Source organism: Ailuropoda melanoleuca, chromosome 2 (assembly GCF_002007445.2).
Source record: "Ailuropoda melanoleuca isolate Jingjing chromosome 2, ASM200744v2, whole genome shotgun sequence".
In the NCBI taxonomy this organism is placed as follows: domain Eukaryota; kingdom Metazoa; phylum Chordata; class Mammalia; order Carnivora; family Ursidae; genus Ailuropoda; species Ailuropoda melanoleuca.
This window is the reverse complement of record NC_048219.1, coordinates 107,440,557-107,468,538: the sequence shown is the minus strand read 5'-3', so window position 1 is coordinate 107,468,538 and position 27,982 is coordinate 107,440,557. Positions and strand designations below refer to the sequence as shown.

At 37.7% G+C, this 27,982-nt stretch overlaps 1 protein-coding gene and 1 long non-coding RNA gene across 7 annotated transcripts in view; one reads left to right on the top strand and one right to left on the bottom strand.

Annotated features, from left to right (window-relative positions):
- The window catches only part of CCNT2 (cyclin T2), a 37,776-nt gene extending 18,979 nt beyond the window's left edge, over positions 1–18,797 (bottom strand). The window contains exons 1-3 of one of the 5 annotated variants that reach the window (XM_019801245.2): positions 18,590–18,795; positions 17,712–17,793; positions 15,844–15,870 (exon numbers count right to left, since the gene is read on the bottom strand). In XM_019801245.2, the coding sequence (XP_019656804.2) occupies positions 15,844–15,870; positions 17,712–17,793; positions 18,590–18,747 (267 nt within the window). In that variant the 5' untranslated portion in view covers positions 18,748–18,795. Of the gene's footprint in view, positions 1–15,843; positions 15,871–17,711; positions 17,794–18,589 lie in introns of all 5 variants that reach the window. The other 4 variants (XM_034654453.1, XR_004623446.1, XM_034654452.1 and 1 more) reach the window with 4 other exon arrangements.
- Positions 18,798–19,152: 355 nt separating this feature from the next.
- Positions 19,153–27,982, top strand: part of LOC109489862 — a 154,142-nt gene continuing 145,312 nt past the window's right edge. For both annotated transcript variants that reach the window (XR_002143004.2, XR_004623447.1), the window contains exon 1: positions 19,153–19,835. This is a non-coding gene — a long non-coding RNA (uncharacterized LOC109489862). The remainder of the gene's footprint in view (positions 19,836–27,982) is intronic.

Below are 27,982 nucleotides of genomic sequence, written 5' to 3'. Positions count from 1 at the left end.
ATGAGTAAATGGGAGTAAAAATGACTTCAAGAAATTCTTTTCCTGATGTACACATGTTTAAAACAGACCTAAAATTAAGTGAGTTTGGCTCCAAACAACCAGTAATGTTACCTTAAAAGGACTGAGTAATTTCAACTTGGATTTTCAACTTACTTCCATCCTTTAGAATTAAAATTACAACAAGGAAAAGATATAAAATTGAAAATGCTCAAAAAAGCAACTTACTTTTAGTTTTCACAGACTTAAACTAATGTTATCTTTACAACAGATTTAATTAAGCAACAGCAAAATTAGTTAATATTCTTGAAACACCAGCTAAACAGCAGTCATGCAGGCAGGGGGTTTCATGAAATGTAGAAAGCGCAAGAGAGTGGACAATCATTTCCTTAGTTATTTCTTCCACAAAGTGAACATTTCCTACACTGCTATGTACTTCATTTGATGAATTCCTTTTCTATTTAAAGGCTTACCTCATCCTAAGGAAAATTCCCAAGTCAGAGTGAAGTGCCCTTCTTTATTCAACAGGAAGCTGCATACCTCTATTATTGTACTTCCACTGTATTCTAACTTCTGGCTTCCTAATTTTGTCTGCCCTACCAGTCTAGGAGCAGCTTAAATATAGAGACTGAATTATTCATTCATGTTCCCATTGTCTCCCATTGTGTAGCTGCTCTTCAATACATTTGCCAAATGAATATGTGGATAATCCACATATAATTATAAAGGCACCAATGTTAAATTCAAAGTATTCCAAATCCCACAGTAAAAATCTAAGAGCCAATATTACAGGGTAAGAAATGCAAGAAACAATAAAGATACTCTCAGTTTCCCACAGTCTTTCACTTTTTATCTCAGTCATGTCTAAGAGGGGAATGGCTAAGCCAGCCATCAAATGCCAGAACGATTTACCAAAGAGTGAAGCAATACAGACTCAAGTCCAATGTCAAATCAGACTGAACTTAATACATAAACTAACTTCCTAACTGCCAGATGATCCAGGATTTCTCTTACTCGCCTAAAAGGTACCTCTGAAAGTCTCCAATGAGTTGTTCTTGGTAAAATCTCTTAGGATTCCCAATCACCGCTTCATTCTCTTCAGACTTCTTGTAAGCCTCAATATCAAGAAGTACTTTCAAACCACACAGCTTTTCTCCTTACAAGATAGTCTCAATGCAACAAAGTATGTATACTAGTGAATGGTTCTAAAATTCTACAAATAATTTTAAAAATTAAATGTTCAGAGAGCTAAGCAATAATCTTCAGAGTAGATTCCTGGTTTATTTACCCACACTCCTCACAGAAGTCTTTCTGTTCCCTCTAAATAGGGCTCAATTCTCATCCTCCTCCAGTGCAACACTAATACCCAACACTCTTCCAATGTTCCTGGTGAAATCCACTAACTCCATTCATATTTCCTCCTCTACAGCCTGCAAACATTTTACTCCATCAGGGCTGTAAAAACAAAACAAAACAAAACAAAACAAAACAAAACAAAACAAAACACCTTTTTAGAGAAATACTTTGTGAATATCCATGTGAGGCTTTAATTTTAAGGACGACTAAAGAAGGTAAATCAAGTTAGGTACTTCTTTTTTTTTTTTTTTAATAGAAAGCCGATTTTGTTTTGTGGCTTATGGAAAGGAAAAGAATTCCAAAAGTTTTAAGTAATGGCTATATTATTAGTTGGTCTGTGGCTTTTAAAGGTGAGCACAGTTTTGAAGGCAACAGACTTTCATTAGTGTACATAAACTTGGTTCAAAGTCAAAGAATTCGCACCATTATTGGAGAAGATACTCGGTTCGAGTGAGGAAACAATTACAAACTGAGATTTAGTTCACTGGGGACTGGGACCACGCACTATCCACCTTTGTGTTCTGTTACCTAATTTAATAAACCTTCTTGAATTACTATAACTAAAGGAAATAAAAACTGATTTTTAAATAGTGTCAAGAGTTTGTCAGCCTAGCAGATGTACAACTATTTCAAAGGGGTATTACGTTCTCAAAACAAGACAAATTTCTACAGAAATATGCCATACAAGTCATGGAGAGGGGGAGGTAGAGGTGATGAAGCCAGCTGTAGCACAGTAGTCAGGCTGCCTCAGTGGAATCCTGGCTCTGTTATCTCACTAGCCTAGGCAAATTACTTATTTTCTTTGTGGCTCAGTTTCTGCAACTTTAAAATGGGAGAAATAGTATCTGCTTATAAAATTGTGGTGAGGATTAAATCAATCTATGTAAAGCACTTAGAATAGTGCCCCCGAGTAAGAGGACTCAAATACTATCATTACTATGTTGTAAAGTTAAACAACTGTGTATTGCTACTGCTGATCTTAAAATTAAAAAGTGATTTAGCATGCTTTTAAAAATTCCCTTCTTTCTTGCTCATCTTCCTTTCACAGTTAAACCGAATTCTTTAAAGGTTCCATGGTAGCCCTAACTAAGCAGATTCACACATACTAAAATGATGACACACATTACTTCAATCACTTCAATACACCAGTATTTCTTTTGTAACTGCTCCCTCCAGTTGTTTTCACCTCCTTCTCTTTTTCTAGTCCTTTACATGTTTCCATTCCTACCTCTTGATCTGACTCCCTTCCTTCTCCATCTTTTCTCCTCCTGCCCATTCCTGGCTGCTGTCTCCCCCTTCTGCTCATAATGCCCTCACTGCTGACATTCTTCCCTCTCCACTGCTGGCTTCAACCTTGATACTTAGAGGCAAGGTCAGCTTGAATTAATAAAAGCCTAGGTAATTTCTAAGTCACTGATGCTGGCTGTACCAGTTTCAAATGAATCATTCTGGTCTTTATTCTTTCAGTAATTAATATTGTGCGTACACCTTGTGTGTACATCTTTATTTAAGAACTAGCCACAAGCTGTTTTATTACTCTTTAACTTAAATTTCCTAATCTTAGAGTCCTAACAGAAGCAAAGAAAAGACTTCCATGTCCACCTTCTATTTGCTAATACATCAATAGGCTTGTTCTAATCCGTTCTTATGTTTCATCTTCAGGCCCTACAGGCCGGTGAAGCCACTTCTGCCCTGTTCTTAACTGTCCCCAAACTCCCGCCTCCCCTAAGACTAGGATAACTATTTTCCTGTGCCTTCAAAAGGCTTCATTCATGAATACACAGTTAGTTCTAGGTACCACAGTTCAAAATTGGGAAACCACACACCTAAGGCTATAGTTAAACAGAAAAATGGTAACGGCGTAACTTTAGAAGACTCCCAGAAAGGTCCTAGAATAGGAAAAAGGAAGTAGAAACTTAGATATAATAAGGGGCTAACAGCTCCTCAACAAAGAAGAAAACAGAGTAAGTCAAAATGTCCATTCATTCACAACAAAGATCACCAAGCTTGACCAATTAGACCAAAATTCCAGTAAAAAGTTAAGTGGTTCATTTCCTTAATTTTGAGATGCACTGATAAGACTGACATCCCAGTATTAGAGAAAATGTCATTAACTCAATGTGGTATTTTAGTTGTTTTCCTACCCATATAATTATGCATGAGTGTAATACTGTCAGCATAACAAAATTTATACTGAGAAATAAAGCCTTCAGGTTGGATGTTATTTAGGATTTCTAATTACATCTAAAAGAGAGCTGGTTTAATAAAGACTGACTAGTATTCAGTAATGCTGAAAAGCAGTAATAATTAAGAGAATAAGGCCTGATTTCCAGAGTAATTACATGATATTTAAAAGTATTTAAATGCTTAATGTAACCTGGCTTTAAAAAATTTATTTATGGAGCCTATGTTACCATTATGAATCTGTTACAAAATGAAAAAAAATTCAACTTACAAAAGTACATGTAGCATTTCATAGTTAAGTCTCTACTCTCCCTTACATACTCAGCTCTTATTAGCCGACAACAGTCAAAGAGTACTGGGAAACAAGTTGCATAGGTATTCAAATACTCCACATAAATTTTTAAAAGTCCACTTTCCTTCAGATAGCTAAACAAATAAGAATATTACTGAAGACTTAATATTGTGGATAGAATTGCCCAAATTGATCTACAGATCCACACATTCCCCGTCAAAATCTCAACTTTTCTGCAGACTGGCCAGCTGATCCTAGAATTCCTATGGAAATGCAAGGAACCCAGAAGAGCAAAAACAATCTTGAAAAAGAAAAAAGTCAGAAGACTCATACCTCCTGAATTCAAAATTTACTACAAAAGTTATAGTAATTAAGATGATGTGATAATAGTATAAGGAAAGACATGAAGATCAAAGAATAGAACAGAGTTTCCAGAAACAAATATTTAATTCAATGGAGAAAAAAATAGTCTTTTCAACATACGGTGCTGGGACAACTGTATATCCACATGCAAAAAACTGAAGTCAGTCCCCTTCTTTACACAATAAACAAAAACTAACTAAAAATGGATCATAGACCTAAATATAAGAGCTAAAACTATAAAACTCTTAGAAGAAAACCGGAATAAATCTTCATGACCATGGATCAAGCAGTATTTTCTTTGATATGACATCAAAGCCCAAGTGACAAAAGAAAAATCCTAATAAATCAAATGCATATATTACAGATGAAACCATCAGCAAAATGAAAAAGATAACCCAAAGAATGGGAGAAAATATCTGCAAATCCTGTATCTGATTAAGGGACTGGTATACAGAATATATGAAGAACTCTTACAATTTAATAGGGAGACAATGCAGTTTAAAAAATGGGAAAGGGGGGGGCCTCCTGGATGGCTCAGTGGGTTAAAGGTCCGACTCTTGATCTCAGGGTCATGAGTTCAAGCTCTGCCTGTGTGCAGCCTACTTCAAAAAAAAAAGGGTGGGGAGGGATAAGTAGATATTCCCCCCAAAATGATACTACAAATGGCCAATAAACACATGAAAAGATGCTCAATAACACCAGTCATTATGGAAATGTAAATCAAAACCACAACAAGATAATGTTTTATACTCACTAGGATGCCCATAAGACTGCTATAATAATAGTAATTTAAAAAAACAGACAATAACAATTAAAACGTTGGCAAAGGTGTGGAGAAACTGGAACCCTTAACATATTGCTTGTGGGAAGGTAAAATGGTTATGGCTACTTTGCAAAAGTGTGGCAATTTCTCAAAATGTTTTTAAAAAGCTTTCCAAGATTACTGAGGTCTAGAGTTACTATACAACCCAGCAATTCCACTCCTAGTTATATACCCAAGAGAAACAAAAATGTATGTTCACACAAAAACTTGTACAGGACCGTTCACAGCAGCATTATTCACCATACCTAAAGATCAGAAATAACCCAACTGTCCATCAACTGATAAATGAGATGAGGTATATCCACATGATGGGTGGAATGTTATTCAGCAGCAAAAAGAAATGAAGCATTGATACATGCTATAGCATGGATGATCTTGCAAACACTATTATAAGCTAAAGACCATTTTATTACATAATTTCATTTATATGCAATGTAGAAAAAAGGTAAATCTATTGAGAGACAGAGAATGGTTGCCAGGTCTGAAAGAGGGGAAGATATCAGTGAACTGCTAACGGGTACAGGGTTTCTTTTTGGGGTGATGAAAGTATTATAAACTTAAGATTGTGATGATGGCTGTACAACTCTAACACATTCATTAAACTGTGCACTCTGAATAGGTGAATTTTATGGTCTGAATTATCTGAAAAAAGTTGTTTTTTTTTTTTTAGAAGCTTATGTCAAAGACATCCCTTTTAAATTATTTCCAACAAAGGAAATTCCTAGGAAACCAAAAACCTAATCACAGGACAATAAACAGTGGTAAACAACATTCATGTTAATGCTGTGTGACTTTATAACACATCTGTTAATTTAAAAGTAAAATCAGGTTTCTTTTTCAGAAGGTATATTATATATCATTTCTTAAACAACATTCAACTTTGACATTTAAATTACATAATTATTTCAGAAAACACTTGGTTTAGCAAAAATAATTTGAACAGATGTTTAAGTCTACATAAACTGAACCATATTGTTAATTCAAGTAGCTACTCCTATTAGTCACTCTAAACAGCAAGCACTGAGCTAGAGCAATATAAACTATCTAAAACTTCTATCTAAGGATATGGGGAGCGTGTAAAAATTTGTTTATCTTCTCTGAATCAACATATCATTTGAAGACTGCCCCTAAATACTCAGAATTTTCTTTACCTTCTCAAAGCTTCTTTTTTTTCCCCTAAGCATGAAACTATGACAGTTTTCATGATCTCAAGATTTTTGACCAGTAAAGAATCATTACTTTTTCAACTTCTAAATGAGCCCTCTATTTAAAATTAGCTTGAATGTGCAAACTTCTCTATATAAAAATTACTACAGTGATAGCCAATAGTAATCTTGACAGATACGAATGTCTATACTTTTCATTAGTTAACTATTACTTTTTAAGAGTTTATAGCTCAAACCAGCACCATCAAATAGTAATGTAATGTGAGCCACAACTGTAATTAAAATTTTCCTAGTAACCATGCTAAAATAGTAAAGAAATGTGAAATTAACCCACTTCTAGTTAGTGGCTACATTGTCAGCAAAGATTTAAACCCACAACTGGCATTCTAAAGAAAAATTTCATTAAAATGATATGAAACAGACTGAAACGTATCAAATAGGCATCACAAAATGGCTCAAATTGATTACTGTTCCTAGTCATTCCCACAGTAGAAAGACAATTTTTTTCCCTCTCTCGTTAGAATGTAAGTCCCTTAGGAAAAACACTATTTCTTATTTATTTTTAAAAAAACACATCATCTTTGCACACTGCTTGTCACATTAACACGCACTCAATGTTTGTGGAATAACTACTGTCATGGAAACAGAGTATCAGGTAACAAAGTACAAACCATTAAAGCTGTAATATTTAAAAATTTTAATGCTGAAGTAGGTGAACTTCTACAGTAATTAGTTTCTTCTTCTGTATCAGACTCAAACAACTTAAAGAAAAACTTCATTTTACGTGTTTTTCTGTAAATATAATATCAGGAGTACTTAATACACCACCTTTACATCTAGAACCAACTTAGTTAAGAACAAAACTTTAAATTTATGCCCCAAACTATGGTAGGGTGGTAAGATTTCCATCATTTTCCCCTCTGTAGAGTATGTAGCAATCTAATTTGATTTTCCCTCAAGAAAATTATTTTACCCAATTTAATGCACTAAAAATATCTTCAGAATTCCTGTTCTGCCTTCAAAGTCAATTTAAAAATTATACAGTTTTTACAGAGCCCTTCGTGTGTCTTGGCTAATACAAATACCAACGCACATTGTTAACGTAAAAATCTGCTCTATTCTATACATCAGTTAGTTTAGAAATAACTATGCCACCAAACTGTATAAAATGCTTTATTTCTGAGACAAATGAGCTAAAGCTACCATAAAAACATATGAACTATCAAGACTAAGAGACACATATAAGTGTGTGTGTGTGTGTGTGTGTGTGTGTGTGTGTGCAGAAAAGATCTGAACCTTTTACAATCGTCTCATTTTCTGGGGGGAAAAACTGCCTCACGAAGACTTTATGAAGACTTGTATAATATAGAACCCAATAAACCACATCAGTCAACATGCCTGTAATTAGGCAGGCAGAGTGCCAAGGAACATTAAAGTTTTGTGGGAGAACATTATCTAGAGTTCTTTTCAGAATTCATTTGCAAAAAAATCAGTCAAGAATATCACATATGCTTTTAACGTCTATTGATTAAAGTGTCCCGGGTGGCTCATGTGTTTCTTCTTTGACAGAACGAAGTCAAGTGACTTAATTATTCCTAAAAAATTATCCTTATCTTCTTAGAAGTTCTTAAATCTATTAAAGAACAGTTGTCCCCTGAACAATGTGGGGGTCAGTAGCGCTACGACCCCCCCCACCTCCTGACAATACACATGTAACTTTGACTCTCCCAAAACTTTCCAAGTAGCCTACTGTTGACTGGAAGCCTTATAGATAACATAGTCAATTAACACGTTTAGTATGTTATATACCATATTCTCACAATACCTCATTTTTCTCAAATTTTCAGTATTTCTAGACTATGTGGCTTGTCACTGAGTTTCTTTTTCAAGTTGCTGCAAATCTCCAAAAAATTTCCCAATATATTTATTGAAAAAAATCTGTGTATAAGCGGACCCACAGAGTTCAAATCTAAGGGTCAACTGTACAATTACATGACAGTCTATCTCCGTGTTTGGAAATTAGTGTACAATCTCCTAAAGTGACAGAAAATTACCTTTTAATGTCTTATCTGAAGAGTTCTGAGGAGATAGTGGCAGAGGTGGTAACCAAATCCCCATAGAAAAACAGAATAACAAGAGAGCAAAAGCAAAACCCCATGGATATTTATAACCAAACTACCTGGCAAGGCATTCCTAGGAAAGTCCAAAATACAAACGGGTTAAGGACAAAACTGGCAAATATGTCGCCGCAACACCTACCCAGTATCAGCATCTATGCAACAAGAAGCAAAGGAAAGTAACCGGGCATTCACTGGACTTGATAAAAGAACCTCAAAATAGCCCACAGACATTTATTGGAAATCATGGTAGGCCAATCGGGGAAGGGCAGCTGAACCTGGGAGTAATTTTGTCAAGTTCAGTTAGTGGGTAGATGCCACAGGCCTAGAGTAGGGCTTAAAGGGTTGAAGCTAACTTCTTATGTACTCTTCGAAGTGATCTCCCAAGGCTCTTTTCCAGGACTCCACACTGAAGAGAAACTTTTGAGAACCAAAGCAGAACTGGTAGGATAGGGAGAAGGTAAAGAGACAATAAAAATGAGGGAGGGGAACACAGCCAGGAAACCTCAGAAAGCAAGCTGCTACATTTCTGTATATGTAACTGAAAAGTATTTAGGTCATAAGAAAAAATTAGAAGAGTTAACCCTAAGCAACAAAAATCACACTAGAAAGAACTGGTCAAAAAAAAAAAATCAACAACTGGTACTGGGAAAACTGGATATCTATACGCAAAAGAATGAAATCAAACCCTTACCTCACATCACACACAAAAATTAACTCACAATGGATCAGTGACTTCAACTGAAGAACTAAACATAAAACTCTTAGAAGAAAACGAGAAAAGCTCCATGATGGGTTTGGCAATGATTTCTTAGAAATGACACCAAAAACATAAGCTACACAGAAAAAAATAGGTAGACTGGGCTTCATCAAAATTAAAAACTTTTGTGCATCAAAAAAGTGAAAAGAGTTCACAGAATGAAAAAAATATTTGCAAATCATGTATTTGGTAAGAGAGTAATATTCAGAATATATAAGGAACTCCTATAACTTAAAAATCCCAATTAAAAAATGGATGAAAGACTGGTTAGACATTTCTCCAAAGAAAATATATAAATGGCCAGTAACCACATGAAAAGAGGCTACAACACCAGTAGCCACCAGAGAAATGCAAATTAAAACTACAATGAGATACCATTTCATATTCATTAGGATGGTTATGATCAGAAAACTAGAAAAGAGCAAGTGTTCATGAGGACATGGAGAACTTGGAACCCTTGTGCACTGCAAATGGGAATGTAAGATAGTGCTATTGCTATGGAAAACAATATGGCAGTTCCTCAAAAAATAAAACATGGAATCACAACGTGATCCAGTAATTTCACTTCTGGGTATATGCTCAAAAGAGCTGAAAGCGAGGACTTAAGCAGATTTTCGAAAACCCACATTCATAGCAGCATTATTAATAACCAAAAGGTAAAAGAAATCCAACTGTGGTTCACACATACAATGGAATAACATTCAGCCCTAAAAAGGAAGGAAATTCTGACACATGCTACAACGTGGATGAATTTTGAAAACATTATGCTAAATGAAATAAAACAGACATAAAAAAGGACAAATATTGTATGATTCCACTTCTATGAGGTAAACAATAGTGAAATTCATAGACTAATAGCATGGTGGTTGCCAGGGGCTGGGGGAGGGGAGAATGTGGAGTTTGCTCAATGAGCAGAGTTTCAGTTTGAAAAGATAAAAAAGTACTAGAAATGGATGGTGGTGATGTTTGCACAACAACGTGAATGTACTTAATGTTACTGAACTGTACATTTAAAAATGGTTAAAATTCTCTTCAAAAAAAAAAAAAAGGGACGCCTTGGTGGCTCAGTCAGTTAAGCATCTGCTTCCAGCTCAGGTCATGATCCCAGTGTCTTGGGATCAAGTCCTGCATCAGGCTCCTTGCTCAGCGGGGCGCCTGCTTCTCCCTCTGCCTGCCCCCCCCCTTGCTCAGTGTCTCTCTCTCTCTGACAAATAAATAAAATCTTTTGGGGGGCCTGGGTGGCTCATATGGTTAAGAGTCTGCCTTTTGCTCAGGTCATGATCCCAGGGTCCTGGGATCTAGCCCCACATCGGGCTCCCTGCTGGGAGGGGAGCCTGCTTCTCCCTCTCTCTCCTTCTACTGCTCCCCCTGCTTGTGCTCTCTCGCTCGCTCTCTCAAATAAAATCTTTAAAATAAATAAAATCTTTAAAAAATGGTTAAAATGAGAAATTTCATGCTATGTATATTTTACCACAATAAAAAAATGAGAAAAATTGAAACAATAACACATCTCCAAACTAATACACACAAAACATGAGTAAAAAAGATATGAAGTGGGCAACCCTCTCAGCTCCTCAGCTCTCCTCCCTCTTTGGGAGCTTTGTCCTATCACTCAATAAACCTTGCTTTGCTGCCCACCAAAAAAAAAAAAGAGATGAAGTCACATACTGAAAGATCACATCACACACCCGAGTATATAAACCCAGAACAACTAACATTAAGACATACTGTAGTAAAATTACTGGATTATAAAGGGGAAAAAAAAAAAACTCCTTTGGGCATAAGAAAACTAGATCATCACCAGTAGTAGTGCTTTATGGCAGGAAAAAAAGATGTCACATATTTAAGATACCTAAGAAAAGAAAGCGTGAGTCAAGAATTTTATACACAGCAAAACTGACCTTTGAGTATAAACATCACAGATACACTATTACCAACACGCAAAGATTCAGGAATTTTGTTTCCACGATCTTCAAGAGAACTTCAAACAATGAAAACAACTAGAGACTTCAATAGAAGCACTGGCAGTGAGCAAAAGTAGTTACCTGTAGAACTAAGACTAAGTAAGGATTAAAAGAGTTTTATAATGGTTATTTAAGATAATGTAGCCATAATATGACTTTAAAAACCAGGGGTGAGAGGGAAAGCAAAACAAAAACATTTTACTGTTCTCAGTAATTATACTGGTGGTGATAGTACTGCTATTCCAAAACTTATTTGTGTAATGTGGGGTTAAGTTAATGAGTGATACTGGAATAAATTCTCTAATCCCACATTATTTTTTAAAGATTTTATTTATTTATTTGACAGAGCACAAGCGGGGGGGGGGAGCGGCAGGCAGAGGGGGAGGGAGAAGCAGGCTCCTTGCCGAGCAGGAAGCCCGATGTGGGACTCGATCCCAGGTCCCTATGATCATGACCTGAGCCAAAGGCAGATGCTTAACCGACTGAGCCATTCAGGTGCCCACTAATCCCACATTCTTAAAATCTGCGATTTTGGTGTGAAAGGTCATAGAAATGTTCTACAAAGAGAGGGTAGTAAAAAATGATGCTGCTATCTTCAGTCAGCGAACTCCTGAGCTATTTAAAGTATACATTTAAAATAAATACCTATTTAAAAAATCTGGTTAACATATACTTCATATATTTAATGTGTAAACAAATAATAAACATTTAATATACCAATGTGCATAGTAAATATATATTTACGGTACTATAAATTTCCTCACTCTTTTCACTGCATATGCCTAGAAACAAGAGGAACACAGTAATTATGAGTATCCCTAGTGCCCAGCTCATGGTTTTGAAATACCACTTCCTACTAAAACAAAGGATGATTTCTTAAAGAAATGGCCATTACAGCTGTGGAAAAGAAAATGTACAAGACGAGCCTGGAATACCTTGCTGTAACAGATAATAAGGAAATCACCTAAGATTACTGGGGTATAGAGTTATCATATGGTCTAGCAATTCTATTGCATCAAAGAGAAACCAACACATAAGTCCACCCAGAAACTTACACATAAATGTTCACAGAAGCACTATAAGAGCCAAAAAGTGGAAACAACTCAAATGTCCATCAACTGATAAATGGATATATAAAATATGGTATATGGTAGTTGGTAATAAAAGTAAGTGAAGTACTGACACAAACCACAACACAGATAAATGTTAAAAATATTATGCAGTAAGGGAAAGAGGCCAGTCACAAAGTACCACATACTGTATGATTCCACTTACAGGAAAAGTCCAGAATAGGGTGGGGGAAAAATGGGAAGAGATAGCCAAAGGGCGTAGGGTTTCTTCCTGGGGTAATGAAAATTTCTAAAATTGACATACAACTTCGTGAATATACTTAAAAAACCCCACTAAACTGTACACTTTCAACTGACGAAATGTATGGTATATGAATTATATTAAAACAAAGGTGGTACATGTAGGGTGAGAATCATGTATTTATTCTGCCTCTCCTTTATGAACTGTACAACTGGGTGTCTAAGTAGTAGATGAATTAGAGCATTTCATTATAAAAATATTCCAATTAATAATGAAGAAACTAGAGCATCACAATGAACGAATGGATCTAGGCACTGAATATCAATCAACAGCTGCGAACACAGAGAAACAAGACATCAGGTGGCTCCTAATTAGGCGTCTCAACACCTGTAGTCTTACTAAAGACTTACTCATCTAACCCGAGTTTGATAAAATTTCCAGATCCACCTGGCAATCTGCAGGGACTTCAAGAACAAAAGAACATTATAAACTGCACCATGAGTATACAATCAGCAAAATCCAGACTCTACAGGTCTAATGCCTTAGGTTCTTCAACAAAAAAAATTTAAGTGAAAGAAAGGGATGGAGGGGAAACTTGTGTATTCAGACACTCAAAAGACTAAAGACTAGTCAAATTAATAATGGGCAAGACTAAACTGTAGCATTTAGGAATACAGGACTGGGTGGTTTCTATACAGAAACTGAACAAAGTAATTACTATAACAAGGATACTGGTTATTTTGTGGAGGGAAGAAAGGGGATGATATAGGGAAGGGGCAATGGAAACATTGCTGGGATAGTCAGCAAAGTTCTCTTTCTTGAGTGGTGATTACAAGGTTTTTTGCCCTAGTACATATAATTCACGAAGCTATACATTTGTTTGGTGGTTTTATGTTTGTGTTGTATTTTATAGTAAAAAAAACAAAAACAAAAAAACCATCGGGTGCCTGGGTGGCTCAGTCTGTTAAACATCTGCCTTCGGCTCAGGTCATGATCCTAGGGTCCTGGGATCAAGCCCCGCATCGGACTCCTTGCTCAGTGGGGAGTCGCTTCTCCCTCTCGCTCCCTCTGCCGCTCCTCCTGCTTATGCTCTCCTGTGCTCTCTCTCAAATAAAAATCTTTATATTAAAAAAAAACCACTTTACCTCATAAATGCAGTTATGCTGTAGCAATAAAGGACACCAAACAGGTGGAATACAATAGGATGTGAACAGGACCCAAAGAATAAGAGAGAGAGAAATTCAGAAGTCAAAGAGTGGAGTTTTCTTGGGAATGTTTCATGGAGAGTTGAAACTTCACCTGTCTTAAAACCTGACAGATTACTGTCACATGAAAAGGGAATAGATCACACCATCTGGAAAAAGAGGGATGCACAATGCATAAATGGTAAGACTGATACATGGCTAAAGGGGAATTTGGAGCCTAATTCAAAAGAGGACTTCTAACAACTGTGAAATCAAACCCAACCCAACCCTTTTTTTGGCGGCTGAAAAACGTATGTATCTGCTTGCACAAACAAGAAGTTTTCTGAAAGGACACACAAAAACTGTTAACAGCACATGTTCTAGGGCAGTGGGCTTACACACTCAAATTGGAGGGAAGTTTATCATATTCCCCTTTCTACCATTTTCATTTACTATGTGCTTACATTAGTTTTCAAAAATAAAACATTTAAAACTTGTCTCTGTGGAGAGGATGTATACAGAGAAAAATGTGTAAGGATTCATTCAAAAGACCTGTGAGCAACAAGATTTGATGCATCTTATTGACAAATAGCTGCTACGTTATCTACTTTATGTGAACTACTGGTGACACAACTGCGAGTAAAACCAAAAAAGAAAGGAAACAAAACCCTGTCCTTACATCGTTTACCTTCTAGTCTGAATGTGTGCGTCGGGAGACATTTTTAAAAGTGACTCACGTTTTTACATTTAACTTCATCTATGTTACTACATTTGAGAGAAATTTAGGGCTTTCACACTAAAAATATAAACAAAACCCTTCAACTAACCAAATTCCCCAAAATGTTGTTTTCTTTCACAAAAGGCAATCATGTTTGACAATTTTATGAGCAATGAGTATAAATAAGCACAGTGTAAACTGGATAAAAATCTACTTAAAAAAAAAGTCTTGAATAAATTTCTATTGCAAAGACTATTCTTAAAAATTATAATGGCAGAATGCTGTATTATCAAAGAACAAGGACTATGGACATTTCTGTAGATGGATTCAAAAACAGTGTTCCTCATTTAAGTCTTTATGGGGGAAGAAAGGAATGCAAAAAGAACATCCGCAAATTTTCAAATGACATCTACTAGTCAACAGTCAAAGTCAACCGAGAAAGATTACAAAGATTGTAAGCAAAAAGTGGTAAATTTTAGCCCAAGAGAAAACACAAGTTTGCTTATGTGTAGCAGCTGACTAACCTGAGATGTATAAAATGAAACGTAGATATGACCTAGATGATGCATTCTTAGAAGTCATTATAGTCATTCCTTAAAATCATCAGTCCTGAATATTGTCCTTAACTGTGTATTCTTGGAAACTTAGCAGAAATACAGTACATTAAATAAGAATTACAATACATTTAAATCTGGCTGATTATATTATGTACAGTTCTGAATGCTCCAGCTCAAAAAAAAAAAAGAAAAAAAAAGAAAAAAAAAGGTAATGGAACTAAGGAAAGTTAAGAGAAGATTAAAATGACCATGTAATTTGGAAAGGTGCTATGAGAATAGACAATGACCACCAAAACCACTGAGAAAACAGTATGCTCTTTACGATCTGATCTTAAGAGAATTCATTAGACTTGGAATTAATATAAGAAACAAACGCATCATGAACTTGACTAACCAAATTAATGAACAGAGTTTCTAAGAGAAACTGGGTCAATATTTACTCTAAGATTGACACTACAGAGGATGTTCTCCCACAGTATATAACTTGGAGGCACCTCTGGTGCCAGGGCTTTCACACTTTACTAGATTTATCTTGAGCTTGATGCTGCAAGGCCATTCTTTAATTATTAACCCCAATTACATAAACCTCACCGCATCCAGTCAGCAAAGGGTAGACTTATCTAATTAGGTTACATATAAAAGTCATTTACTGCTGATAGTGGTCCAACCCTCCAAGAGATACAATAAAACTCAATGATAAAAGACAGCTTCTGGGTCACCAACACATGGTGACACTGATTTTATTCTTAAAGAATAGCACTTAAAATTTAAAGAGATATTTTACTTTTAAATTAGTGTGGGAAAACACAATGAATTCACATAAACATTAAACATTTTAATATAATTAATGCATGGTATTTATTATAAAACTAGATATAGTTTGTCCCTAGCATCTTAAAATTTGTCTGTTAGGGTTTAATTTACTGAATGGTGTTCAGTTTACTTTGGGTGAAATTCATGCTTTTTATAGTTTACTATGACATTCCATCATAACCCTACAAGAAAAATTTTCCCAATGATGTGGGGGAGTATGAATTTAAAAGTGACTCACATTCAATTTGAGACCACCCCCTTCACCCTAAAAGAATAGGGGGAAAAAAAAAAAGATAAAAGAGTGAGGCTGTGCAACTGATTCAAGTGCACCAATACAAATATTAAAACCACTTTTGATATAATAGCAAAGGTAAAAAAAACAACAATTAGATATGAAGGGTGCAATGTTACTTTTTCAAATAGAAATTACCATCAGATTTTAATTGCTAATAACAATTTAATGTTAAGTGCTGAAGTTTACCTTTGTACATATATAAGACACTAAGTGGGGTAATAAAAATACTTTGGCTTTTTATTGAGTGATTTAAGTAAATTAATTAAAGAATGCAAATGACCGGGCTTCACCAATTTAAACTTAAACCTGGGAATTTTGTTTGTAAGCAAGATATCTGTTTTAAAGCACACCAACAAGGCCACAGAGACAAATTATGAAAGAGGGAGGGTTCAAAAAGAGAAGTATAGTCTTGTGTGAGATCATTTACTGGAAGTAGAAAAGTAAGCCTGTTTCAGCAAATGGGACATCTGTAGCCACATCAAGAATTTCCAGAACTATTTTGACTTGCGATTTCTACCAGCATTTTCCAGGGCTACGTAAGGAAAGTCACACTTATATCAGTATTCCTTAGTTTACCACTGCCTTTGGAGCCAATTTAAATAAAAATGTTATTCTCTCAATCTAAATGTTATTGCCAAAAAGGCTTCCTCTCTCTTCCATAACGCTACCACTGACCTAAGTTCTGTGCACAAGATATAACTAGGAAAATGGAAAAAGACCAAGAATCATGTAGATTTAAGAGAGAGAGAGAAAAGAACCCTGCAGAGACCAAAACGTCTTATGATCAGAAGAGATTAAAACAGGAATCAATCTAAGCTATGAAGCTGTTCCTTCCAATTAGAAAAAAGTATTTTAAGGACCTTTTCAAAGATTGTTTTCTTAGCAAAAAGTTCTTAATGACAATCTACAAAAAGCATCAAGTCTTCCACGGTCCATTTTTTTCTACACACACCTTTCAGAATAGCATTCTAAAAACAGCTGTGATAAAAAGAGAAAAAAGTATAGTGACAGTTAAGATAGAGTTAAATATTTCTAAATTATGGGCAATTTTGTTGAAGGATGCAACACAGTATGCATATTACTCTGAAAAGAACAGACACCAAATTCACATCTTTCACAAGGTAAAATAAAAATTTCAACTCAACGGTATTAACTCAATTCTTCAAGATTTACAAGTTATGTTCTTTAGTCCTGGAGGATAAGTTTTACTTCAAAACTGATTATACATATACACATCTCTGACACTGTATGTGTAAATTTAGGAAAATTTGATGTCTAAGTCACCAAAAATTTAAGTAGACAACTAATGCTGTGACAAAGAGGAACGCTGACACCTTAAGAAATTGTGTTAGCAAATGAAATATTTCTGCTAACCATTTTACTTTCAAAGTGTCATTTAAAAAGAAAGTCACAATTAAATTAAGCCCAATTCACAATATTTCAAACAGAAGGAATCCAACACATTTAAAATGTACAACAGAATGACTAGGCCAAATTACACTGTACATTACTATTTAAAATTATTCGAAAGTTAAGTATAAACTTTTTACCGACGTATTGAGTAAATAAATGTTTATCTTTTAGTTCAAAAACCTGGTAAAGCGTAACACAGTGCCCGGCAGCTTGTTACCACAAATTAAAAAACAAACCAGAAACACTTTGCATTTCAAGCAGAACGTTTATCACGCGGTTTACCTGCACTATTAATTTACAACACTAAATCCAAAAGTAAAATCCAGGACCAACTTTTTTCTGCGGATCCATTTACCTCAAAATTTGGTTATGGTAAAAACAAACAAAATAGTACTTACATTTCTATTGAATTTGGTGAAAGAATGGTGCATATAAAACCTGTGCATATAAACAATCGCAGTGTTTATTGTAAGCTGAGAGCTGGAATGTAACATTTAGGAAATATCCGAGAAAAACAAGATCTGATTTCCAAAACAATTTTGATGGAAAATTCCCGATCTGCAGTGTTTTTCCAATGCTTACCATTCACTCAAAACCAACCCCAAAACTACATACATATATAAAAAACAAAACCCTGAAGGGTGGTGGTAGGCTCGACGCCAACAGTAATAAGTGCCGAGCATTTCACTCCAATATTGCTATTAAGCAAGCCCGGGAAGGATTTATCAATGGCTAGGACTGACTAAGCTCAACATCAGACAGTTGAAACGCGCGCGCGCACACCCATACAAAACCACACCAAGAATAGAAAGACCTCCGGTGAGCTCTCAAGGTACGAGACCCGCCATCAAACCAGCGAGGAGTGCGGGGAGAGGCTGCGGGAAACACGTCTTTCAGCATCGATAACCCCCCCACCTCTCGACCCCTTCTCCGACTAGAAGTCGAAGTAGCCACCTCTTTTCTGCGGTAATCCCTAAGATTCCCTTCTGGCCTCGGCGCCACTCCCATCCCCCGCCGCCACCACGCGCGGCCCCAGATTACACAACGCAGCCTCGCAGCCCGCATTCCTGGACTCCTCTCCTCCCCTCCTTCACTGGCCGCTTGCGGCCTCCAGAGCCCGAGCCTGCCTTCCCTTACAGCGCGGCCGAGGCCCAGCGAAGGCCGAGGCGGCGGCGCCATGTTCGCGGGACAGCAGGCCCGGCGACCAGGCGACCCGGCGAATAGTGAGGGGGGACAGGGCGTAGAGCGGCGGAGGGCCAAGAATAGGAAAGGATACACATTGAGACGCTGTCCCATGTCCTGGATGAGGTTGGCCGCCTGCTGGCGGTATGAGAGCTCTTTATCCGCCTCCACTCCGCAGCGGCGGCTCGGCGTGTTCTCCAGCTGTTCCCGAGTAAAGAACCAGCGAGAAGAAGCTCCACGGCCCGACGCCATGACACTTCCTCCTCCGCCCGCTCCCTCACCCACCCCCGCCCCTCCCGGCTCGCGGACTCCCCGCCAAGGCCGCGCGACCCCGCCCCACTCCGCTCGCCGTAGACCACGCACCGCCCCTTTTCACCCCCCCGCCTCCGCCCGTGCGCGTGCGCGGGGGCCGCCCTACCGGCTCGCCCCAGTCTTTTCCTTTCTTTTTCCTGCCCCCGGTCTCGCTCTCACGCTCGGGACCACAATGCCCCGCGCCGCTTGTCATTTGGAGGCGCCCGAAGGTGGGGGTCGGCTGGGAAGGAAAAGGTCGGCGCGATGCATGCCGGGTCTAGGACTGGCGGGGCGAAGGGTTGGGCCGGAGAGGAGCGAAGGGGCTGGCCCGAGGTCGCGTGGAGAGGGAAGGCGGGCGGGCGGCTGCGCCGTGCGGCCTGGGCGTGGACTTTGAAGTCGGGGCGGGTTCTTGGGCCGGGAGTCTGGCGGCGCTTTAAGAAGAGAAAAGCTTTTTGTCGCACGCGCACGGCGTAGCCTCCATTTTCCTTCGGCTTCAATCTGCGCAGTCTCGTAGGCTCTCTTAGGAGTTGTCCACGACGGAAAGCTTCTGCCTACCGGCGCCTCGGGGAAGGACGCACCTGGGAGTGCAGAAGAAACAGCGGTCCACGTTTGTGTTGGATTTGAATGCTCCCCCCCCCACGTTGTCTTGTTTGAATTCCACAGCCGCTTACGCTGTGGGGCTTATTTTTGAGATTTCTGGCCAAAGGTTATCAAGTTAGAGGAGCTGAATTTTTAAGCTAGACTTCGAGGTCATGGGTAGTGTGGTTTTAAACCAAGCTGTGATTTAAAACAGAAGGTTAAGGAGAAACAGATAAACGAGGAACTGAATTTACTTTATTTTGTTACAGTTAAAACTGTAACACCGCACGTACCTATTGATTAACCCCTTCTGTCGTTGTGAGAGAGTACCGCGGAGCTCCGTTCTGGGAGGAGATAGGTCTCTGGCCCTGAGCCAATACCTATTGTGTGTGAATAAAATCTGCCTTTTAAAATTTTAACTATTTGCCAAAGACAAAATACAGGCAGACGTATTTCTAAAAGGCTTTTAGGTGAGTCCTTGGTTAATACTCCGGGCATTTGTCCTTGTTTTTGGGCTCCTATGCTTACTGTACTGCTGTATCTTTGCTTTGCTTTCCCTTGTTACATATTCGATATAGAGCTATTGATTTGGTTGCAGTAGGCAGTTTGGAATAGTTGTCTGCTTAGCTTTAATTCTTAACTTACTTCCCATCTGTCCCTCTTTAGAGAAGTAATAGGATAGATTGATTTAAAGCAACATTATAAATAGGTGCTTACCCCAACACTCATTTGTGATAAAAACTCTAAACAAACTAGGAATACAAGAGAGCTTACTCAACTTGATAAAGAAAATTTATAAAAATCCTCCAGTTAGGATCATACTTAATGGTGAGAAACTAGAAACTTTCCTGCTAACAAGGATATCCCCTCTCACCACACCTTTCAACATTGTACTGGAAATCCTAGCTAATACAGTAGGAAAAGTGAATGAAGCATAAAGAGATTGGGAAGGGAAAAAATGAATTTGTTCAGGGATGACATAATTGTTTTTGTAGAAAATCTCCAAGTATTAAAAATGTGAAGGGGTGCCTGGGTAGCTCAGTCTGTTAAGTGTCCAACTCCTAATATCTGCTTAGGTTTGATCTTGGAGTGGTGAGTTCGAGCCCCACATTGGGCTCTGCGCTGGGCATGGAGTGTACTTAAAATGTAAAACAGGTGATTGTAGCAAGTTCTTAAGATACAAGGTTAATACACAGGAATCATTTGCTTTCCTGTATACTAGCAACGTACAATTGAAATTTGAAATTTAGAGCATAATATCATTTACAAAAAGTAATACTTAGGAATGACCCTAAAATATGTACAGGATCTATGTGTGGAAAACTACAAAACTCTAAGGCAATCAGAGAAGATATAAATGGACGAATATTCTGGGTTTATGGATTGGAAGACGTTATCATTTGGAATCAATTCTTCCCAACTTGATCTATAGATTCAATGCAGTCCCAAAGTTCTAGCAAGTTATTCTGTAGATATCAACAAATTGATTCTAAAGCTTATATAGAAAGGCAAAAGACCCCCAAATAGCCAGCACAATCCAAAGAAGTTGGACTGACACTACCTGACCCCAAAGCTATAGTAATAAAGAGAGCATATATTGGCAAAAGAATAGATAGATCAATGGAACAGAATAGAGGGCGCAGAAATAGACCCACAAAAATAGTCAAGTGATCTTTGACAAAGGAGGAAAGACAATGTAATGGAGAAAGGGTAGTCTTTTCAACAAGTGATGCTAGAACAACTGGATATCCATATGCAAGAAAAAAAAAATCTAGACACAGACCTCACACCATTCACAAAAATTAACTCTAAACGGATCATATCCTTAGATGTAAAGTGCAAAACTGTAAAGCTTCTAGAAGATGGCTCAAGAGAAAATGTAGGCAACCCTTTGTTTGTCAGTTATTTTTACATACAACCCCAAAACATGATCCTTTAAGGAAAAGATTAAGTTGGATTTCATTAGAATTACGGAACTTTGCTCTGTGAAAGACCCTGTGAAGAGAGTGAAAATACAAGAAGAAAATCTTTGCAAAACGTACCTGATAAAGTGTGGAGTCAGATAAAGGACTTGTATCCAAAGTATAAAAGAAGACTTAAAATCCAACAGGAAAAACATCCCAATTTTTAAAAATTGAAGCAAAATTAATATACAATCATATTAGTTTCAGGTGTAGAACATGTAGATTCAACAATTCTATACATTACTCAGTGCTCACCACAATAAGTGTAGTTATCATCTGTTACCATTCAACATTATTACAATATTATTCACTATTTTCTCTATGCTGTACTTTTCATCTCAGTGACTTATTTATTTTATAACTTAAAGTTTGTACCTCTTAATCCCCTTATATATTTCACTCATCCCTCCCACCAACGTCCCTTCTGGCAACCACTAGTGTATTCTTTGTATTTAAGAGTGTTTTGTTTGTTTTTAGATGCCACATGTAAGCGAAATCATACTGTATTTGTCTTTCTCAATTTCACTTGGCATAATGCCCTTTATATCCATCTATGTTGTTTCAAATGGCAAGATCTCTCTTTTATGGCCAAGTAATATTTGATTGTGTGTGTGTGTGTGTGACATTTTCTTTATCCATTCGTCTATCAGTGGATGCTTGGGTTGCTTCCATATCTTGGCTATTGTAAATAATGTTGCAATTAACATAGGGGTACATACATCTTTTCAAATTAGCGTTTTCATTTTCTTTGGGTAAATACCTGGTAGTGGAGTTACTGGATAATGCGGTATTTTTGTTTTTAACTTCTTGAGGAACCGCCATACCATTCCACAGTGGCTGCAGCAGTTTACATTCCCACCAATACTGCATGAAGGGTTCTTTTTCTCCACATCCTCACCAACGCTTGTTATTTCTCGTGTTTTGAGTTTAGCCATTCTGACAGATATGAGGTGATGTCTCATTATGGTTTCGATCTGCATTTCCCTGATGATGATGGATGTTGAGCATCTTTTCATGTGTCTGTTCGCCAGCTGTATGTCTTTTTTGGAAAAATGTCTATTCAAATCCTCTGCCCATTTTTATTTTTTATTTTTCTTTTTTAAAGATTTTGTTTATTTGACAGAGGGAGAGAGCACAAGCACAGGGAGTGGAAGGCAGAGGGAGAGGGAGAAGCAGACTCCCAGCTGAGCAGGGAGCCCGATGGCAGCTTTGATTCCAGAACCCTGGGATCATGAGCTGAGTTGAAGGCAGACCCTTAAACGACTGAGCCACCCAGGCGCCCCTCCTCTGCCCATTTTTAATTGGATGATGATGATGATTATTATTATTTGTGTTGACTTGTATAAGATCTTTATATGTTTTGGATATTAACACTTTATTGTATATATCATTTGCACATATCTTCTCTCAGTAGGTTGCCATTTTGTTTTGTTGTTGGTTTCCTTCACCATGCAAAAGCTTTTTGTTTTGGTGTAGTCCCAATAGTTTATTTTTGCTTTTGTTTCTTCTGCCTGAGAAGACATATGTAGAAAGGTGTTGCAAGGTCAATGTCCAAGAAATTACTGCCTATGTTTTCTTCTAGGAGTTTTATGATTTCAGATCTTTAATCCATTTTGAATTTACTTTTGTATATGGTATAAGCCAGTCGTGCAGTTTCACTCTTTGGCATGTAGCTGTGTAGTTTACCCAGCACCATTTAGTGAAGAGACTTTCTTTTCCTCATTGTATATTCTTGCCTCCTTTATTATATGTTAATTGACCACGTAAGCATGGGTTTATTTCTGGGCTCTGTATTCTGTTCCATTGATCCATGTGTCTATTTTTTATACTGTTTTGATTATTACAGCTTTATAGTATGTCTTGAAATCTGGGATTGTGATACCTCCAGCTTTTTTCTTTCTCAAGCTTGCTTTGATTATTCAAAGTGTTTTGTGGTTTTATATAAATTGTAGTATTATTTGTTCTAATTCTGTTGAAAACACCATTGGTATTTTTGTTACCGTATCCAAGTTTGGCTGCTCGTTGCTTGAAAGGCCATTACTGAAGAGACAAATTGTGATTGCAAAGAAATTTGAGCTTTATTCAGAAAGCCAGCAACCTGAGGAGAAAGCAGACTCTTGTCCAAAAGCTAATGCTGAGGTGTCTGGCTGGCCCGGGACTTTTAAAAGGGATTTAGAGTGGTTAATCAGCAAAGGGAGTGCAGTGGCCTGCAACATTTCTTGATTACATCAAGACTTGATGATGCCAGCTATAAAAGTTATCTCAGTGCCATGGGGTCTGGTTCTTGTTTCATGATGTGTAGAAGTACTCTTCCTTCTGCAGAGGAGGGCCAGGTTTACAGATACAAAAAGGAAGTTCAGTAAAATCATTTGTGTGACCTAAAAAAAGAAAAAAAACCATTTTGCTAAAAAGTTTTTAGGCTAATCAGAAAGCTGAGTTGGCTTCAAACAGAATTTCTGGCTTCTGTGGCCTGGAAAAGTTCTGGTCTTTCACTCCTCAAGGCCAGTGGTCTGCAAATCTCTGCAAAATTGGTCTTGTTAAAATCACAGGTCTTAGGTCAGCAAGTAAGTGTGTGTCAACTTAATCCTAAATTAACCCTTAGGATCAGCTGGAGTGCTGTTACATTTTGATAGGGATTGCTTTAAATCTGTAGATTGCTTTGGGTAGTATGGACATTTTACCAATGTTGATTCTTCCAGTCCATCAGCGTGGAATATCTTTCCGTTTGTGTGTGTCGTGTTTTAGAGTTTTCAGAGTACAAGTCTTTAACTTCTTGGTGAAGTTTATTCCTAGGTATTTTATTCTTTTTGGTGCATTTATAAATGGAATTGTCTTAATTTCTCTTTCTCCTACTTCATTATTAATGTACAGAATGGAACAGATTTCTGTATGTTAATTTTGTATCCTGCTCCTTTACTGAATTCATTTATCTGTTCTCATAGTTTTTTTTGGTGGAATCTTTTTTTTTTTTTTTAAGATTTATTTAACATGGGGGAGAGAGACAGTGTGCGAGGGACAGAGGAAGAGGGAGAAAGAGGAAGCAAGCCTTCCGCTGAGTGTGGAGCCAGACTAGGGGCTCTATCTCACCACCCTGAGATCATGACCTAAGCCCAAATCAGGAGTTGGACACTTAATCAGTTGAGCCATCCAGGTGCCCCTTGGTGGAGTCTTTAGGGTTTTCTATATATAGAATCAGCAAATAGTGACAGTTTTACTTCTTCCTTACCAATTTGCATGCCTTTTACTTTTTGTTGTCTGAGCTGTGGCTAGGACTTCCACTACAGTGTTGAATAGGAGTGGTGAGAGTGGATGTTCTTGTCTTGTTCCTGACCTTAGAGGAAATGCTGTCAGTTTTTCATTATTGAGTATGATGTTAGCTGTGGACTTTTCCTATATGGCTCTTACTGTGTTGAGGTATGTTCCCTCTAAACCTACTTTGTTGAGAGGGAAACATCCTAATTTTAAACTGGGTAAAAGATCTGAACCCACACCTCACAAGGAAGATACACAGATGGCAATTAAAAGATATTCAACATCTTACGTCATGAGGGTGTTCTTAGTTGTAGTTTATCACTGCAGTGGAAGTGGTCCTTGAATTGAGGCTTGGATGATTTGGTACCTCTGTGCAACAAAACGCTGTTAAGGTATTAAAAAGAAGAAGGAATCAAAGTGCTGAAAGAAAGAAAGCTGCCAACCAAGAATGCCTGGCAAAGTTGTCCTTCAGAATTGAAGGAGAGAGAGTTTTCCAGATAAAGAAAAGCAAAAGGAATTCATCACTACTAGATTGGCCTTATAAGAAATGTTAAAGGGACTTCTTTAAGCTGAAATAAAAGGGCACTAATTCGTAACAGGAAAACATGGGAAAATGTAAATCTAGCTGGTAAAGGTAAATATATAGTAACAGAATAATGTTGTGAAGGTGTTGGGTTAATCACTTATAAAGCTTGTGTGAAGGTTAAAAGACAAAAGCAATATTAACTGTAACTATAATAATTTGTTAATGGATACATAGGATAAAAAGATGTAAATTGTGACATCAGAGATGTAAAATGTGGGAACTGGGTTTAAAATTGTAAAGCTTTAGAATGCATCCAAACTAAAGTTATCAACTTAAGATAGACTGTTATAAAAAGAAGGCAGCTTATATGTGGAATGATCACCAACATATTAAGTAGGGAAAAAAAATAGCAAGATGCCACTCTTTGGTTAAATGAACAAAGGAATCTACACATACAAGTACTTGTATAATCATCGACAGTCTTTGCAAGAATACCCAAAAGAGGGGCGCCTGGGTGGCACAGCGGTTAAGCGTCTGCCTTCGGCTCAGGGCGTGATCTCGGCGTTGTGGGATCGAGCCCCACATCAGGCTCCTCCACTATGAGCCTGCTTCTTCCTCTCCCACTCCCCCTGCTTGTGTTCCCTCTCTCGCTGGCTGTCTCTATCTCTGTCTAATAAATAAATAAAATCTTTAAAAAAAAAAAAGAATACCCAAAAGAATAGGTAAAAATGGTTCCTTCTGGGATAGGTTGAATTTGATCTTTTTGAACTCTTCTAACATATTCATGTATTGACTTTTCGAAAAAACTTAAAAATTTTAGGTACCTGATAAAAGTGAGCAGTATTTTATATTTAGAAATGGAAACTTCACTTTTGTTCAATTTTATTTGATTTGATTGGAAAAGAGCCTCAGAATCTTAACTCTTAAATTAAGCAAATACAAAGTGGGCATTTATTTTCATTAAGTTAATCTTAAGTAATTGCCTGGGATATAGGTTGATGTTTTCTTGTTGGGTAATAAAAATTGGGTTGAGTCAGATCTGATTTCCTTCTTGGGGAGATCAAAAAGATGGCGGAGGGTACTGTACAAGGAAGAGAAATGCTTGGATGACTGTGAGTAGATGTCCTTTGGAATCTGATGGTGGTGGGACTTTTTTTTTCCTCAGGGATATATTTTGGGGGGAAGTATGTATACTAGATAACAAAGGAGAGAAAAGGCTGAAAAAGTGATTTCCCTGAGAGAATTTTGAGATTCTGCATGAGAGCAGTGTTTTAGGGCCAGAAGGGTCATTTCAAAATCAACTCCAGTCATGTCATCCCCTACTTAAAGACTTCATTGCTTTTTGACAGATAATATTCTTTCACTGAACTGTGGCCTCACATGATCTTGCCACTTACTACATTTGCCAAAAATGTCTTGTTTTCTCACCTCCAGCCTCAGTGGTCTTATTTCTTGAGAGCTTGTTTGGAGGTTCTAGAAGGGGAGCGCAGCTACTCGTATACCCTTGACCAAAGAACGGTCCTCCTCTATCGGGGAAGGTCGTCCTCTTCGACTGAGCACGNTGGTCTTATTTCTTGAGAGCTTGTTTGGAGGTTCTAGAAGGGGAGCGCAGCTACTCGTATACCCTTGACCGAAGAACGGTCCTCCTCTATCGGGGAAGGTCGTCCTCTTCGACTGAGCACGCAGCTTCAGGAGGGACGCACATGGAGCGGTGAGGGAGGAAGGGGACACCTGCCTAGCCAGCCAGATCAGCCGAATCAACCCTGGCGATCAGTGGGGTGACAGATGTCACAGCCAGATCGCCCTCACATCCTCAGTGGTCTTATTTCTTGATGTGCTCTCTCTCCTGCCATAAGGTTGTCATTTATGCTGTTCCCTCTGTCTTGAATACTCTTCCCTCTCTCCTCTTCATCTCTTTACCTTTACCTCTCACCTCTTGCTTCCAATCACAGCTCAAGGAACATTTCTTCTGAAAAGTCTCTTCCCAATTGTGATTAGGCCAAATTTCTTTTTATAAGCTTTTTACCCTCTATGTGCCTCTCCTTCCTAGCTCTTGTCATGGTAGCAATTTTATATCCATTTGTTACTTAACTGATACCCGTCTCCCTCACTAGATCATAAACACAATTGAGGGCAAGAACCATGGTTTTTTTTTTTTTTTTTTTACATTATCCCAGCACCTATAATGATTCTTGGCACTAAATAAGCCCCCAATAAATACTGTCAAACACCTGTGAATGAGTAAATAAGTGGGTGAAGGCATAGCTCCTGCTCTCAAGGCAGTCCCAGTGTATTGGAAAGATAGCAGTTGCAATTCAAAATGAGAGGTGTGTTCTATTAGAGATGTCAGTACAATTTTTAAAAGGGGAAGACATAGATTAATGAAATCGAGAAGCCTAGGGACCACTTTAGGTACTGAAGAATTTTGAGAGAAAGGATAATATGATCTGAAATGTAATTTGGAAATTTTCCTCTGGCAACAAGGTGGAAGATGGATTGTACCAGACTAAGCCCAGAAGCAGGGGTATATATTCACTAGTCCTGGTGAGAGATGAGAACCCGAATTTAGTTGGAAGATATGGGGAAGAAAAAAGAGATAAGAAGTGGAAGAAACAAAAATGGTAGACTCTATTGGATTTAATGGCAGATTTAATATGTGTGAAGGAGGGAATTTAGGTGACTGGGTGATGCTACTAATCAGAGTTGGGACTGTAGGAAGTGGAATTAAATTTGTGGATAAAGTGATTGAGTTACACTTGGGGGCATATGATTCTCTAAAATAGTATAGCATTGTAGCTTTGGGTTTTTTTTTTTTTTTTTATGCCTAAGGCTCTTAGGAGTTCTTTAAACTTTGTCTTCCCTTGACTTCCACATT